General features: G+C 41.8%; 1 protein-coding gene across 5 annotated transcripts in view; it reads left to right on the top strand.

The window, feature by feature from the left end:
* Positions 1 to 15,077, top strand: part of SPATA31F3 (SPATA31 subfamily F member 3) — a 69,518-nt gene that overhangs the window by 52,256 nt on the left and 2,185 nt on the right. The window contains exons 1-4 of one of the 5 annotated variants that reach the window (XM_070794706.1): positions 9,754 to 11,983; positions 12,461 to 12,506; positions 13,038 to 13,098; positions 14,013 to 14,527. In XM_070794706.1, coding sequence (XP_070650807.1) covers positions 11,840 to 11,983; positions 12,461 to 12,506; positions 13,038 to 13,098; positions 14,013 to 14,527 — 766 coding nt within the window. In that variant the 5' untranslated portion in view covers positions 9,754 to 11,839. Of the gene's footprint in view, positions 1 to 9,753; positions 11,984 to 12,460; positions 12,507 to 13,037; positions 13,099 to 14,012; positions 14,528 to 15,077 lie in introns of those variants that run through there. The other 4 variants (XM_070794707.1, XM_019966117.2, XM_070794708.1 and 1 more) reach the window with 4 other exon arrangements.

The following is a 15,077-nucleotide window of genomic DNA, read 5'->3' as shown; positions in this document are numbered from 1 at the left end:
GATGAATATTCCATGTGTGCACTTGAATGTGTATTCTGCTCCTGTTGGGTGGTGTGCTTTATAAATGTCATCTGGTCAAGTTGGTTGATAGTATTGTTCAGGTCTTCTCTATCTTTGCTAATTTTCCATCTACCTATTATAGAGAGAGGAGTGTTTAAATGGCCAGGTATATTTGTGGATTTGTCTCTGCTTCTTTTCTATCAGTTTTTGCTTCATATACTCTGGAGCTCTGGGTTCTTAGGAGCATATACATTTTAAATTGTTGTCTTCTTGGGTATTTGCTCCAATCTTCACCATATAATTTTCCTCTTTACTGCTGGTAATTTTCCTTATTCTGAAGTCTGCTTATTCTGACACTGTAAAAGCCAATCCAGTTTTTTTTCTGATTAGAGTTTGTACTATCTATCAAGTAGATTTCTTGAAACTATCATGTTGTATATAGTTTGGTCTTTTAAAAATTAAATGTGAGAATTTCTATGTTTTAATTGGTATGTATAGACCATTGGTATTTACCATGATAATTAAAATGGCTGGATTTAGTTGTGCATTATATCATTTTCCTGTTTTCTCTGTTGTTCCTCTTTTCCTCTTACCTGACCTCTTTTGGAATTTTTGCATATGAATGTTTTATTTTAATTTATTTATTGGTTTTTGACCATGTAGCTTTGCATCATTTTTTAGTGGTTGCCCCAGTGATTACAATTTACACACTTAGCTTTTACAGTCTATTTAGATTTAATATTTTATCACTTAAAACACAGGAGCCTTACAACCACAAATTTCCCTTTATCATGTCTCTTTATCAGTATCTTATGTATTACATCTATAAATACAGTATTGTAATTGTTGCTTTCAACATTCATAAGTATTTTAAAGTACTTAAGAGTAGAAAAATAGTCTGTTTTTCCTGACATTTACCCTTTCTGTTCTTCCTTGATTTCTTTTTTTTTTTTTTCATTTTTTTTCCCTAATTTTATTTTATTTTTAAACTTCACATAATTGTATTAGTTTTGCCAAATATCAGAATGAATCCGCCACAGGTATACATGTGTTCCCCATCCCGACCTTGATTTCTTAAGTTCCACATTTCTTTCTGGGATCATGTCTCTTCAGCCAAAAGAGCTTCCTTTAGCATTTCTTTCACAGCTGAAAGAAATACTAAAATTATCTTAGTTTTCTTTCTTATGAGAATGTTTCTAGTTCATCTTCATTTTTTAATACTTTTAAAATTAAGATATAGTTGATGTACAATGTAGTAAACTATAGGTGTACAACAGTGATTTATGTTTTAAGTCTCCGTTTATAGTTACTGTAAAATATTGGCTGTATTTCCTGTGTTATATAATATATCCTGTAGCTTTATTTGTACATAATAGTTTACACCTCTTAATCCTGTATTCCTATATTGCCCCTCCCCTCTTCCCTCTCCTGACTGGCAGTCACTAGTTTGTTCTCTATATGTAAGTCTGTTTCCTTTTTGTTATATTTACTAGTTTGTTTTATTTTTTTTAGATCCACACAATATTTACCTTTCTCTGTCTTATTTCACTTAGCATAAATACCCTCTAAATCCATCTTAAGGTTAGTCAAGTTAGTCATCTTAAGGTTAGTTGTTGTAAATGGCAAAATTTCATTCTCTTTTATGGCTGACTAGTATTCCATTGTATATATACCACATCTTCTTTATCCATTCATCTGTCGATGGACATTTAGGTTGCTTCCATATCTTGGCAATTGCAAATATTGCTGCTATGAACATTGGGGTGCATATTAGTGCATCTTCATTTTTGAAGGATATTTTAACTGGTTATAACATTGTGGATGTTTAACACTTTAAAGATGTTGTTACACCATCTTCTGGCCTGTGTGGTTTTTGATGAGAAATTCAGTCATTTGAACTATAACAGTATTTTTCTCTCATTGTTTTCAAGATTTCTTTATCGTTGGTTTTAAGAAGCTTGATTATAATGTGTCTGGATATTATTTTCTTTTAATTTGTCCTGTTTGGGGCTCATTGAATGCTTTCAATTCAGAGATTTATGATGTGTTAAATTTGGGTGATTTTCAAGCCACTGAGCAACTTCACTTTCGCTTTTCACTTTCATGCATTGGAGAAGGAAATGGCAACCCACTCCAGTGTTCTTGCCTGGAGAATCCCAGGGACGGCGGAGCCTGGTGGGCTGCTGTCTGTGGAGTCGCACAGAGTTGGACATGACTGAAGTGACTTAGCAGCAGCAGGAGCAGCAAGCCATTGTTTCTGAAATTATTATGAAGTCCTTAGAATTCTAGAATTCATAAGGATATATTAGCTAAAATTATATTTCCAGATCCTTGACTAACCTTAGGAGCCTAATAATTAAGCAAATGACTAAGTTAATTAATAAACCATCTTTGGATACCAGAATTATATCTAAGAAACAGATGCAAAAATACTGCTCACTAAACATAATTTCGATTTACTCTCATTTCTTGGAATGGCAATATATTAAAAAATATGAAAAAATATGCAAATTCACTGGATTTATTTGCTACTTTAGTTTTCTTAAGATGATATGTAGTAGATGCCCTTGGAAAAACTAGCTAAATCATTCGTGCTTTTCTGTCTTCTAGTTTTCTCCCTATGTCTGGAGAAAAGAAAAGTTGGTTACTTAAAGATGATCATTAATATAATTGGTTGACTATTCTAGGCATTTTTTCCCTGTTTCTTCAGTAGCTGGAACAGTGCTGTGGACATACACCAAAGCACACAGTTAAAATTTGTTGAATTGACTGTGGCAGTGACAGTGAAGATAAAACCTAAGATCAAATCTGAAATATCTTTAAAGATATTTTAGGGGTACCACATGAAGTACCCCTTTCCCAAATTAAAAACACTTGTTTTCTGGGGTGTGGGTGAAAGTGAAGTGAAAGTGAAGTCTGCTCAGTCGTATCTGACTCTGTGGCCCCATGGACTGTAGCCTACCAGGCTCCTCTGTCCATGAGAATCTCCAGGCAAAAATACTGGAGTGGGTTGCCATTTCCTTCTCCAGGGGATCTTCCTGACCCAGGTTGGGTCTCCCTGGGTCTCCTGCATTGCAGGCAGACTCTTTAACCTCTGAGCCAGGGTATGGTATTAGCTTTCTAAATTAGAGGAGAGGGGGAAAGCTTACAGAAAGACAAAATTCCAATAAAGAAATTACTAGGACTGGGAGCATAAGGAAAAAAGACACCAAAAGAAAAAAAAAATCCAAGAAGAGGATTAAAATGGATAAAAGGAAGGACAAATGAAAAGATATTTGAAAAGACATTGAATGTGATGGATAAAAGATAGCATTTTGAGATGCTGTCCTTTACCAATAAATGTTTTATTATTAGAAAAAGAACTTCCAAGGATGATGGCACCATCAATTATCAACTATTTAAAATACTAATGATGGGTAGGATTCACATTTGAGCTTCAGACACAGATTTACCTCAACAACTTCTCATTCTCTTTCCCCTCTTCCTTCTCCTCCTCACCTCTACTCTTTCCTTCCCATCCCCCCAGGACTGCATGTGCACACACCCACAAAGATCAGAAAATCTGTAGAGAAATGCACCCACACAGACATTTATACCTAGAGATACATATGGTCTGATTTAGGAGACCCATCTCCACAGTTCATGTCCACGTGATGCAGAAAAATACACGCACAAAGAGATATCCACAACCTTAGTTTCTACACAAAAACAACATGAAATCTAAACCTCACTTCATTAAGATCGAATATATACAGAATAAAATGTACCCAGAGTAAAATAAATATTTCAGAAATCCCTCTGTTATTTCCACATACCATTACACAGAGGTTCCAGCAGTTTTATGCATGCTAACTCCTGCATGTGGATCACTCTCTCTTTCCAGTTTCACGAATTAAAATCCTCTCTCTGCTTCAGGCAGCAAGTTAAATGCTGTTTTCTACATCATGAAGCTTTCCCAGATCACTTCAGCCAAAAATAATCCCTCTCCTCTTTGTAGGAGACTCATATAGCAGTTTATCTGTACCAGACACACTCTGAGCTATTTTGAGTATTTTTGTGTGTGCATGCGTGCTCAGTCATGTCCAACTCTTTGTGACCCCATGGACTGGAGCCCATCAGGCTCCTCTGTCCATGGAATTTTCCAGGCAAGAATACTGAAGTGGGTTGCCATTTCCTTCTCTGACTGTTATTTCCTACTTTAAAGTTATCGGGATTCACTTCTGAATAAACTTTTTTGCCTCCACCCAATGCTTTATTCTATAAACAGTCTGTAATAGATACTACTCTGAAACTCCAATACTTTGGCCACCTGATGCAAAGAACTGACTCATCTGAAAAGACCCTGATGCTGCGAAAGATTGAAGGCAGGAGGAGAAGGGTACGACAGAGGATGAGATGGATGGCATCACCGACTCAATGGACATGAGTTTGAGTAAACTCCAGGAGTTGGTGATGGACAGGGAGGCCTGGCGTGCTGCAGTCCATGGGGTAGCAAAGAGTTGGACATGACTGAGTGACTGAACTGACTCTGTACTAGTGGGAGAAACACAAGAGGAAGGCAGCTTGGGCTGAGAAGCAGTGGTGCTGCTCTCCCCTGTGAGAAGGCTGGGGATTGTTGTCACTGCAGGAGCCTGATGTTTAGAATGGCCCTCCCTACCTCTGCAGTTGGTCAGCAGGATGGAGAGTAACCATGAGAAATGGAAAGGAGGGAGAACTAGGAGCCAAGTATACTACTTTCCTCAGCTGTAAAGTAGAAAGACTACATCTTAACAGGGTTCTCTGAGCCAATTGGTCTCTTCAGGAAACCCACTGTATGTAAACTGAATTATCAACTATAATTAAATTGAAAAGAGTCTAAGGCATAAATCATCATGCTAATGTAGTAGTTTTCACTGGGAAATATAATTGCAAAGGACCTGGCGTACTCCCACCTGCTGGTCAGGTTATTCTCTTTATATAGGTTTATTTACTTTGAAAGTTACCTTCTAGTCAGAAGATACTGGATGAGGCTATAATCAAACCAGGAGTGTGAATGGGGCACTCAGATGCTAATGTCACTGGGCTGTGACAGCCTGATGCCTGAGGGGCATAACCGATGAGAAGTAGGTATGATCTGGATGACATTGGACACCTTTGGACCCAGACTTGCTCTTCGGCTCTTGTTTTAAGTTCCTTTTATTTATGGTGGCCCTTTTCAAAAATGACTGAACATGTGAGTAGACTGCACTTTCAAACATCTTATAATCATATGGTATGTCTGTATTCTCTCAATTTGATTGGATTGAAGGTTGCAAGTCTTAGTGGAATTTAGAAACTAACTATCCACCACTAAGTTGCTATATGACCTCAGACAAACGTTACTTTACTTACAGTTCAGTTGCTAAGTTGTGTCCGTCTCTTTGTGACCCCATGGACTGCAGCACACCAGGCCTTCCTGTCCATCGCCAACTCCTGGAGTTTACTGAAACTCGTGTTCATTGAGTTGGTGATGCCATCCAACCATCTCATCCTCTGTCATCCCCTTCTCCTCTTGCCTTCAATCTTTCCCAGCATCAGGGTCTTTTCAGATGAGTCAGTTCTTCGCATCACATGGCCAAAGTATTGGAGTTTCAGCTTCAGCATCAGTCCTTCCAATGAATATTCAGGACTCGTTTCCTTTAGGATGAACTGGTTTGATATTCTTGCAGTCCAAGGGACTCTCAAGAGTCTTCTCCAACACCACAGTTCAAAAGCATCAATTCTTCGGCGCTCAGCTTTCTTTATAGTCCAATTCTCACATCCATACATGACTACTAGAAAAACCATAGCTTTGACTAGACAGACCTTTGTTGGCAAAGTAATGTCTCTGCTTTTTATTATGCTGTCTAGATTGGTCATAGCTTTTCTTCCAGGGAGCAAGTGTCTTTTAATTTCATGGCTGCAGTCACCATCTGCAGTAACTTTACTTATGGGTGACTCAGTTTCCTCATATATAACTTGGGATAATAATACCTGGGTCTGGATTGATGATAAAGACTGAATGATGTGATGTGTAAAGGGCCTGGCACATAGTAATTTTTCTCTGTCAGGATTGATTCTCCTTTCTTCCTTGTGTTCCTGAATTCTTAACTTCTGTTTATAGACCACTGTCTAAGTTAGGTCATGACCAGAGATGGTCAAACTCATCTATTATAGGAGGAATTTTTTAATAAAGTTGCTTTAAATTTGACACAACAATCCCACTTTTGGTTATGTACCTGAAAGAAAATCACTATCTCTCAGAGATATCTGAACACCCATGCCCATTGCAGTATTATTTTTAATAACCAAGACTTGGAACAATCTAAGCATCTGTTGGCAGTGAATGGATATAGAATATGATATCATGGAATATTTCTCAGCCATAAAAAAGAAGGAAATCCTGCCATTTGCAACAATACAGATGGCCCTTAACAGCATTATGCTGAGTGAACTATATCTCAAGACAGAGAATGACAAATACTATATGATCTTAGTTATGTATGGAATCTAAAAATAAATGACCAAACTCGTTCAGAGAATAGATCGGTGGTCAGGGAGAGGGAGTTGGGGAAATGGATGAAGACGATCAAGAGGTACAGAATTCGTTATAAGATTAATAAGTTCTGATGTATGTATAGTGTGATGACTGTAGTTAATGATATTATGTGTTTGAGAGTTGCCAAGAGTAGATCTTAAAAGTTCTTCAGTTCAGTCGCTCAGTCGTGTCCGACTCTTTGCGACCCCATGAACCACAGCACGGCAAGCCTCCCTGTCCATCACCAACTCCCAGAGTTCACTCAAACTCACATCCATTGAGTCAGTGATGCCATCCAGCCATCTCATCCTCTGTCGTCCCCTTCTCCTCCTGCCCCCATTCCCTCCCAGCATCAGTGTCTTTTCCAATGAGTCAACTCTTCGCATGAGGTGGCCAAAGTACTGGAGTTTCAGCTTTAGCATCATTCCTTCCAAAGAACACCCAGGACTGATCTCCTTTAGAATGGACTGGTTGGATCTCCATGCAGTCCAAGGGACTCTCAAGAGTCTTCTCCAACACCACAGTTCAAAAGCATTAATTCTTCAGTGCTCAGCTTTCTTCACAGTCCAGCTCTCACATCCATACATGACCACAAGAAAAACCATAGCCTTGACTAGATGGACCTTTGTTGGCACAGTATTGTCTCTGCTTTTGAATATGCTGTCTAGGTTGGTCATAACTTTCCTTCCAAGGAGTAAGCGTCTTTTAATTTCATGGCTGCAGTCACCATCTGCAGTGATTTTGGAGCCCCCCCAAATAAAGTCTGACACTGTTTCCACTGTTTCCCCATCTATTTCCCATAAAGTGATGGGACCAGATGCCATGATCTTCATTTTCTGAATGTTGAGCTTTAAGCCAACTTTTTCACTCTCCTCTTTCACTTTCATCAATAAAGGGGCTTTTGAGTTCCTCTTCACTTTCTGCCATAAGGGTGGTGGTATCATCTGCATAGCTGAGGTTATTGATATTTCTCCCGGCAATCTTGATTCCAACTTGTGCTTCTTCCAGCCCAGCGTTTCTCATGATGTACTCTGCATATAAGTTAAATAAGCAGGGTGACAATATACAGCCTTGACGTACTCTTTTTCCTATTTGGAACCAGTCTGTTGTTCTATATCCAGTTCTAACTGTTGCTTCCTGACCTGGATATATTACAGGAAAAAAAATCTAAGTGAGGTGATGAACATTACCTAAACTTATTGTGGTAACCAGTTCACAGCGCCTGCATATAACAAATCATTATATTGTTTACCTCACCGTAAACTCATAGTGTTATGTGCCAGTTGTATATCAGTGAAACTGGGGTAGGAGGAAGCACTGTTGTTCTCTGCAGTCCCGTTGCTCCCAAATGCACACCCAAAGCCCGGTGTTTGTTGCTTGAAAATTATTTTGACATTTATTGAAAATTGAATACATAGGTTACAAGACCCTGCTTGTAGAGATTCTGATTCATTAAGTCTGGCGTGAGGCCAGGAAATCTATATTTTGATAAGCCTCCCAGTAATTTTGATGTAAGGCCAGGATTGGGAGGCAGTGCAACAGATGGCCGTTTAAAGTTTCTGTCACAGAATCCTTGGGACACGTTGGGTAGGCAAGTGCTGCCCTCTGGTGCCTCTATCATTTTACTACACTTCTGCATAGCAAAGTGACTGCTGTGGAGCGCTGGTCTTCTTGTCTAACTCCCTGTCCAACACTTGGGCATTAATAAAAATGCTAGTGTCTAAAAATGTTGCTTCTGAATGGCAGCAACTGTGCCTCTCTGTCCCCATCATGTGAGACATCTAAAGATGTTCACTAGTGTTTTCTGAGAATGAGACACAGCAAAGCTCCTTCATAAGGCTTGTGTGGAGGGACAAAATCACACTAGTGTCCTGTGAGGATTTTTCCTAATTGGGCTATGATATGACCCATGTTGCATGTGAATCAATAATCCCGAACAGTTTCCCGAAGAAATTCTACTGTTATAATTGTGGCACTATAGCGTTATTACGAGAGCAGGGTCCTGCTTTAGCAAGTTTTTTCGAAACAGACAAATCTGAATCCTTTGCAGTTGTGTACCCTCCACACAGGACTCTGTGTAGAGTCCACAGAGGCCTTTGATGTACTTCATCTCCCTTGTTTGCCATTCACAGTAAAGCATGTGGCAGGAAGGGCAAATGTGACAATCCATGTCCACATCATCAAAAATGACAGCGTGTTCATTACGCAAATATGCCTTTGTTTAGGAAGACGCTGATCCCTCTGTCGCATCCACACAAGCACCCTCTGTCAGTAGGTACCCGCTCAATATATAAGCCTGTACTAAAGGTCTGGTCTGCAGAAAGGTATAAGGTTGTCTTCGGCTCTACCTCCTCATCTCTGAGATGGAAGAGCAAGGTCTGGGTAAGTTGCAGTAGAGGAGTCTGTAGCAGATGGTTTTAATGGCCTAGTGGGAGGACAGCGGCCATGGATTATCTTTAAGGTAAATAGTATACAGGTTGGAGCTGGTACCAAGTTTGCCAAGTTTGATAATTTTGTCTGGGGCAAAGAGGCTATTGGGAGACTGAGCGAAGTTGCAGCAGTAGCTGCAGGAAGCAGGAGTGGGTTGGGTAGGAGATGGAGTGTTGTGTGCACCTCCTCTTTGTCCTGTTGGTAACCCTGGGGTCCTGGGGATGTCTGAAAGTACGACACCTGACGCTGGACTTATAAGCCTGACAGAAGTTTGTTAATTACTTACATTCATAGCCCGGGGTTGGGGAGGACCCTGCGCACCACACAGTGCTACATTGGGTCAGGTTAACGGGAGACTGAGAGCGCTTGCAGCAGCACAGAGCAGGAAGCATGAACTTGGTTGGGGAGGAATAATGACAACTGTAAAAAACTCAAGTCACTTTTTAGGTATCTTGACTTGCTGCTAAAAAGCCGATGCAAGCTGCTTTTTAACTAATTATTAATAACCTGTCATTCGGGCTTCCTGGGTGGCTCAGATGGTAAAGAATCCACCTGCAATGCAGGAGACCTGCATTTGATTCCTGGGGGGAAGATCCCCTGGAGGAGGGAATGGCAACCAATTCCAGTATTCTTGCCTGGAGAATTCCATGGACAGAGGAGCCTGGCAGGCTACAGTCCATGGGGCTGCAAAGAATCAGACACGACTGAGCGACTAACACATATACACAACCTGTCATTCAGTTCTCTTTAATTGGAAATGTCTTCTCATTCCTATATTACAGAATTTACAAGTTTAGGAAAAATGTTGAAATGGTTCAAATTCATCCCATTTTCAGGATGAGACTCTTCTTAAATTATCTTAAATTTAAGGATCTATTTTATTTTGATTTTCTTCTGTAAAAAAGGACATTGAAGAAAAATATTCAGTAATCTGTTTCTTTGCCAAATTATTTTCAGAATATTCTTCCTTATAGATAGCAAAAAAATTCCTCATGCCAATGACTGGTTTTTTTTTTTTTTTAAATTGTGGTAAAATATATACAACATGAACTTTATTCTTTTAACCACTTTTAAGTGTACATCAGTGACATTAAGTACATTCCCAGTGCTGTGCAGCCATCACCACTGTCCATTTTCAGAACCTTTTCATCATCTCATATGGAAATTTCGTACCCATTAAATAACACCTTACACCCTTCTTTCCAAGCTCCTAGTAATGCTGGTTCTTGTTTCAACCCTTTTTAAAAATTTTTGGCTGTGCTGGGTCTTCGTTGCTGTGCACAAAGCAACAAAGTTTGTCTAGTTGTGGCGAGCAGGGGCTATTCTCTAGTTGTGGTGTGCAGGCTTCTCACTGTGGTGGTTTTTCTTGTTGTGGAGCATGGGCTCTAGAGCACTCAGTAGTTGCAACTATTGGGCTCTAGAGCATGGGCTCAGTAGTTGTGGTACATGGGCTTAGTTGCCTCCTGACATATGGAATCTTCCCGGACCAGGGATTGAACTCATGTCCCTGCATTGGCAGGCAAATTCTCAACCACTGGACCACCAGGAAAGTCCTGATTCAACTCTTAATAAGGTGGGTTTTTGATTGTGAATTAGTTTTTGTGTTTGAAACTAGATTTTTTAACTGACTTGAGAGCAGGCAGGTAATATAACTCAAATGTCTTTGTACCTTTGAGACTGGGCAGCTTAAGGATGAACACAGATTGTTGGCTCACCACATCTGTTCAGTGGTAGATTGAATGCTGGAGGAAGGACCAAATAGCCTCTTCAGAGATTTTGAGCCTGAGAATTTGGGGGCTATGGGACCATTCTCATCAGGGCAAGAATTTCTTAGGAAATTCAGAAATCCTGGAGTCTTAGAGGCATATCACAATGTTGACAGGGATCATGAAGTTAACATTAATATGTAAATCAGTGGACATGGGGATGGTGGGTACTAAGAATGAGCAGAAAAAAGCTTGACCTGCCTAAAGGTGTTCAGATTCAGATTTTCATAAACATTTCAGCCAACCACTCCAGCCATGGTGGATTCAACCCAAGAGCCCAAGTTTGTGGTCCTTAGTCTTGCCAGTAACTCACCTCAATGAGTGGATACTCCACAGGATACTACTGAGAGTTGTAAAGGCCATTCTGGAAAACCAAGCTCCAGAAGTGAGCCTCAATCATGTTCCTCCTTGGAAGGCACTGTTTACAGTTTCTTCTTGTCCATCAAAAGCTTGATCACACAGACTGGGAGCACTCCTTTAACTCAGAAAGTTGTTTAAAAGAACAGAAGCTATGTCCTTTTCTTGCCACAATAATTACAGTCCTTTTCATGACTGCCCACCTATTGCCTGTGACATCAAACTTCACTGTCCAAGACTTAATAGGATAATGTATACACTGTCCTCTTGTGTGTTTCCTAGTTATCTTCTCAGAACAGTGATATATATAGTTCATGGAGTTTGTCTGACCAATCCACTATCTCTCTTTTAGGGCACACAGTGTACATAAAGACTCAGTTATCTGGGGATAGATGCCAGACTGTTATCTGAGAGCTGAAGGCTGAGCCATCAGGATAGAGAGAATAGAGAGGGCATGAAGGAGTATTTGCTTCCTGTGACTTGGCATCTTTAGGCTCAGGCTCTGCAACCCATGTAGTCAACCAGACACCCTCACCTTAACACTGTGTCACATGAGCTTCTCCTAGACAAATAAAGGTCTGTGATGCCATGCATGACTTAGGAAACAGGAGGGCTTTGTGATGCAGTCTGCTGGTTTGGTTCTATGCTCTGTGAGGCAGAGACAATAGGTCTAGGATTTGGAGGTGTTAGGTTCTAAGACCCTTAAAGCCTAGGAAGCCTAGGAAGAGGGATGGCTAGTAAGGTTTAGATTATGTTGAGCCCTACTTTTATTTTGTGGGATGTTGGATATCCCTTTTACACTTATGGCTCCATCATTATTATTGCATTAATTATTTGGCAAGTGAAAAAGAACCACCGAGGTTTAAAGTTGGGACCTAACAGGAACTGCTGCCGGGTAGGGAAACACTATGACCATGACTGAACCAATTACACCTCAGACAAGGTTTTATCCCTTCACTGTTTCTCATTACCCTTACCCCTGCTTTTTTTTTTTTTTTAATGGAGGAAGTTTCCTGACTGGATCCCAGTACACCTTCAGATTTGGGCGATCCTTTCAGCTGGTGGATTTTTAGAGCCTTGGATGGCTAAAGTCCTTTGTCTACTAGACCACCCGTCCTTTATTCCATTTTCCCCTTTCTCTCGTCTTATTCTGATTTCCCACAGAACTTGTTCAGGGAATGGGGGTGGAGGTATGGAGTGTGAAGAGGTTTGAAATGAATCAGAAATAAGAAGAGAAAGGAAATGATGGGGTGAAAAAGGTAGAGCAGGGAAAAAGGTAGCAGAATGTGTAGAATTGAAGCAGAAGAAGTTTGGGAAATATTTGCAGGTTTTGTCCCAGTTTAGACACTTCACACTCTATTTTGTCTTTAAGCGTCACCAGAAAGTCAAACAAAGGGCTAAAGAGAAAACACCAAGAGGTAAAGTCCCAGTCTCTGCTCTGACTTCCCTCCCCTGGGGGTGAGACTTGCATGGACCCTGGCCCTCAGTGACCCCTGGTGCCAGGCGCTGGGTGCTCTAACCATTGCTCCAGTTCCCCAAGTTGACAGATCCTCCAAGAAGACTTTTTGGGTGGGAAATGAGAACCTGGGAATGTTCCAAAATTCTCCACCTTTCCCCTGGGAGTGAAGAGGAAGTAGGGGAGATGTCCTCAACTGTGTCATTTACTAGTTTTATGACCCAGTAGAGGTCATTTCATCTCCCAGTCTTGTTATCCATAAAATGGGCATCTGATGATGCTATCTCACTCATAGTGTGGTTGTGAAGGTAAATGAAAGTAGGTCTAGGAGAGCACATCATACCTGGTTAAGTTGTACCCAGATGTGCCCTCAGAGTGCTGACTGGGGAGGGGGGTTGTCTGCAGTCACCCGTCATTCAACTCCTTCAACCTCCTGTAGGATATCCCTGAATTCCTTCCTGTTCCGTGTAACGTTAGTCTCCTGGTTTATCAGCTAGGAGACATTCCCGGAAAGAAGCTGACAAGCCCTTGGAGCTGCTTTCGATCATGCGAAGGTGATCTCTTGCTCTTTGCAGTCTCCCACCTCCTAGTATGGCCTGTGGTAATTTCTGTGTTTGGCCTGCGGCAGGGTTGGGCAGAAGGAGAATGGCTGAGAGGGAGCCAGACACATGGAGCCTGGAGCCGTGGGTGAGAGTTGGTGGAGGAGAGGGTGGGGTCAGACGTCTCAGTGGAGAGGGGTCTTCCAGCTGTGCTCTGGGCTAGGCTCACAAAGGTGCTGGAAGTCAGGATTTGACAGAATTTAACGATGTGGGTTTTCTCCCAACCATGAGACAAGTTACCCAGTCAGGAGAATGGATAGTTAAGTGCATAAACAAGTCATCGTTTTCATATTCTCTTTACAGCCGCTCCCTTTCAAGGGCAGACCCCTGGACCCTGCTGACATTACCTCCTCTGGTTCTGTCTTCAGGAAGGCCAGTTCCTGGGACAACCCTCAGGCAGGAGCTTGTCATATTATTCCCTTCTTAAGAGCTCTGCAGAATGAGGAATTGACTCTTAAGAGATGTGTGCATCTAATCCCCAGAATGCAGAGCTCCCACAGGACTTCCGTGGCCCCAAGTGAGGCTGACTCCAGGTTCTACCTGGTGATATCTCTGGTGCTGCCCCATCAGCTAACCATTGGCTCCCCCACCTGCCTGGTTCCCTTCTCCTAACTCAGCTTCTCAGCACAGGTCAGCAGAGAGCTCACCCGCCTCCCAGTTTCTCAAGGCCCTGTGTTCCCACCAGTTGTCTGAGACCTTGTCCAGTTTAGCTAGCCCTAACCTGCTAAATGTTTCTGTAGAAAAGCAGTGGTAATAACAGCACCGGGGGTAGAAAGCAAGAGCTCATAGGTCTGTCTCAGGCCACACACTGGCAAAGAGGCAGATGTTACTGCGTTGGTAACAAATGATTGCCATGCTTCCCTTCCCAGCCAGGGCTGGCTTCCTCAGGAAGGGAGTGTGCGGCGGCTCCTGTGTGCAGACCCCTGCTGCCAAATCTGCAATTCTGTGGCTCTGGAGATTCAGCAGTTGATATCGGGTGAGACTACGCTGACCACCCCTACTTCTTCGGGGCCATCTCAGGGCTCCTCTTGCCTAGAGGTTTTGTCCATGTCTAGTCTCTCTTTTGATCAGAGTCAGGAGTCCCTGCCCTTCAAACAGCTTTCACTTCCATCAGCAACCCGCACAGTGTCACAACTAACAAATCAGAAATCTGTAACCCAGTCAGCTGCCAAGTCAGCCACTAAGCCAGCCACCAAGTCTGTCAGTGCAATCAGCATCCGCCAATACTGGGCTGGTCACCAGCAGCTAAGGCAGGAATGTCGAGGGCCAGAGTTGCTGTTGGACGCAGGAGCTCTGTCTTCTTCGAGCCTTGAAGAGCCTAGGATTCCTGTGAACCAGCATGTCAAGAAGAAGAGCAACTCTGAAGGTATTCTGAAGAAACAAGGTCAGTAGCCCTTGAAAATCTGATTCCCTTTCTTTCCCTGAACATCAAGCTCACAAACCTAAAATACCCCATTACCTTGATTCCCTTCGTCTAATGTTCCCGTCTCCCCCAGTCGCTGATATATCTTTAAGTATTTGTATGTAATGCATGCATTTCTATCTATACCTGAGGATTCCCAAGATTTTGGAAGGTTCCTATGGCAGCTTATGTCATACCACCCCAAAATTTTCCAGTCCTGGGTGGAAACACTACCATTTCTTTCATCATGAATACTACCTCTAAGGCCTCTGTTGAAAAGATGGGCTTTTATTTCCCTTGACCTGAGGTTCATGGGAGGTAAGCCAGTCTACCCAAACTTTCTGTTTTTGAAGGATGCACTGTGGACCCTGTGCAAATATCACTGCAAAAAAATCCCAAACCCTATGATCCTGGCTCTATCCTCTTCCACATTTCAGTTTGTAAGTCGTCCGTGTCCACTGCTTGGGGGATTCACTGAGGCCTTAGTGTGCTGGCTGCAGCAGAAGACAGCTGTCTTTCCTTAGTTCCTCTT

The sequence above is a fragment of the Bos indicus genome, chromosome 8, assembly GCF_029378745.1.
Source record: "Bos indicus isolate NIAB-ARS_2022 breed Sahiwal x Tharparkar chromosome 8, NIAB-ARS_B.indTharparkar_mat_pri_1.0, whole genome shotgun sequence".
NCBI classification, from domain to species: Eukaryota; Metazoa; Chordata; class Mammalia; order Artiodactyla; family Bovidae; genus Bos; species Bos indicus.
This window is presented reverse-complemented; position numbering and strand designations above follow the sequence as displayed.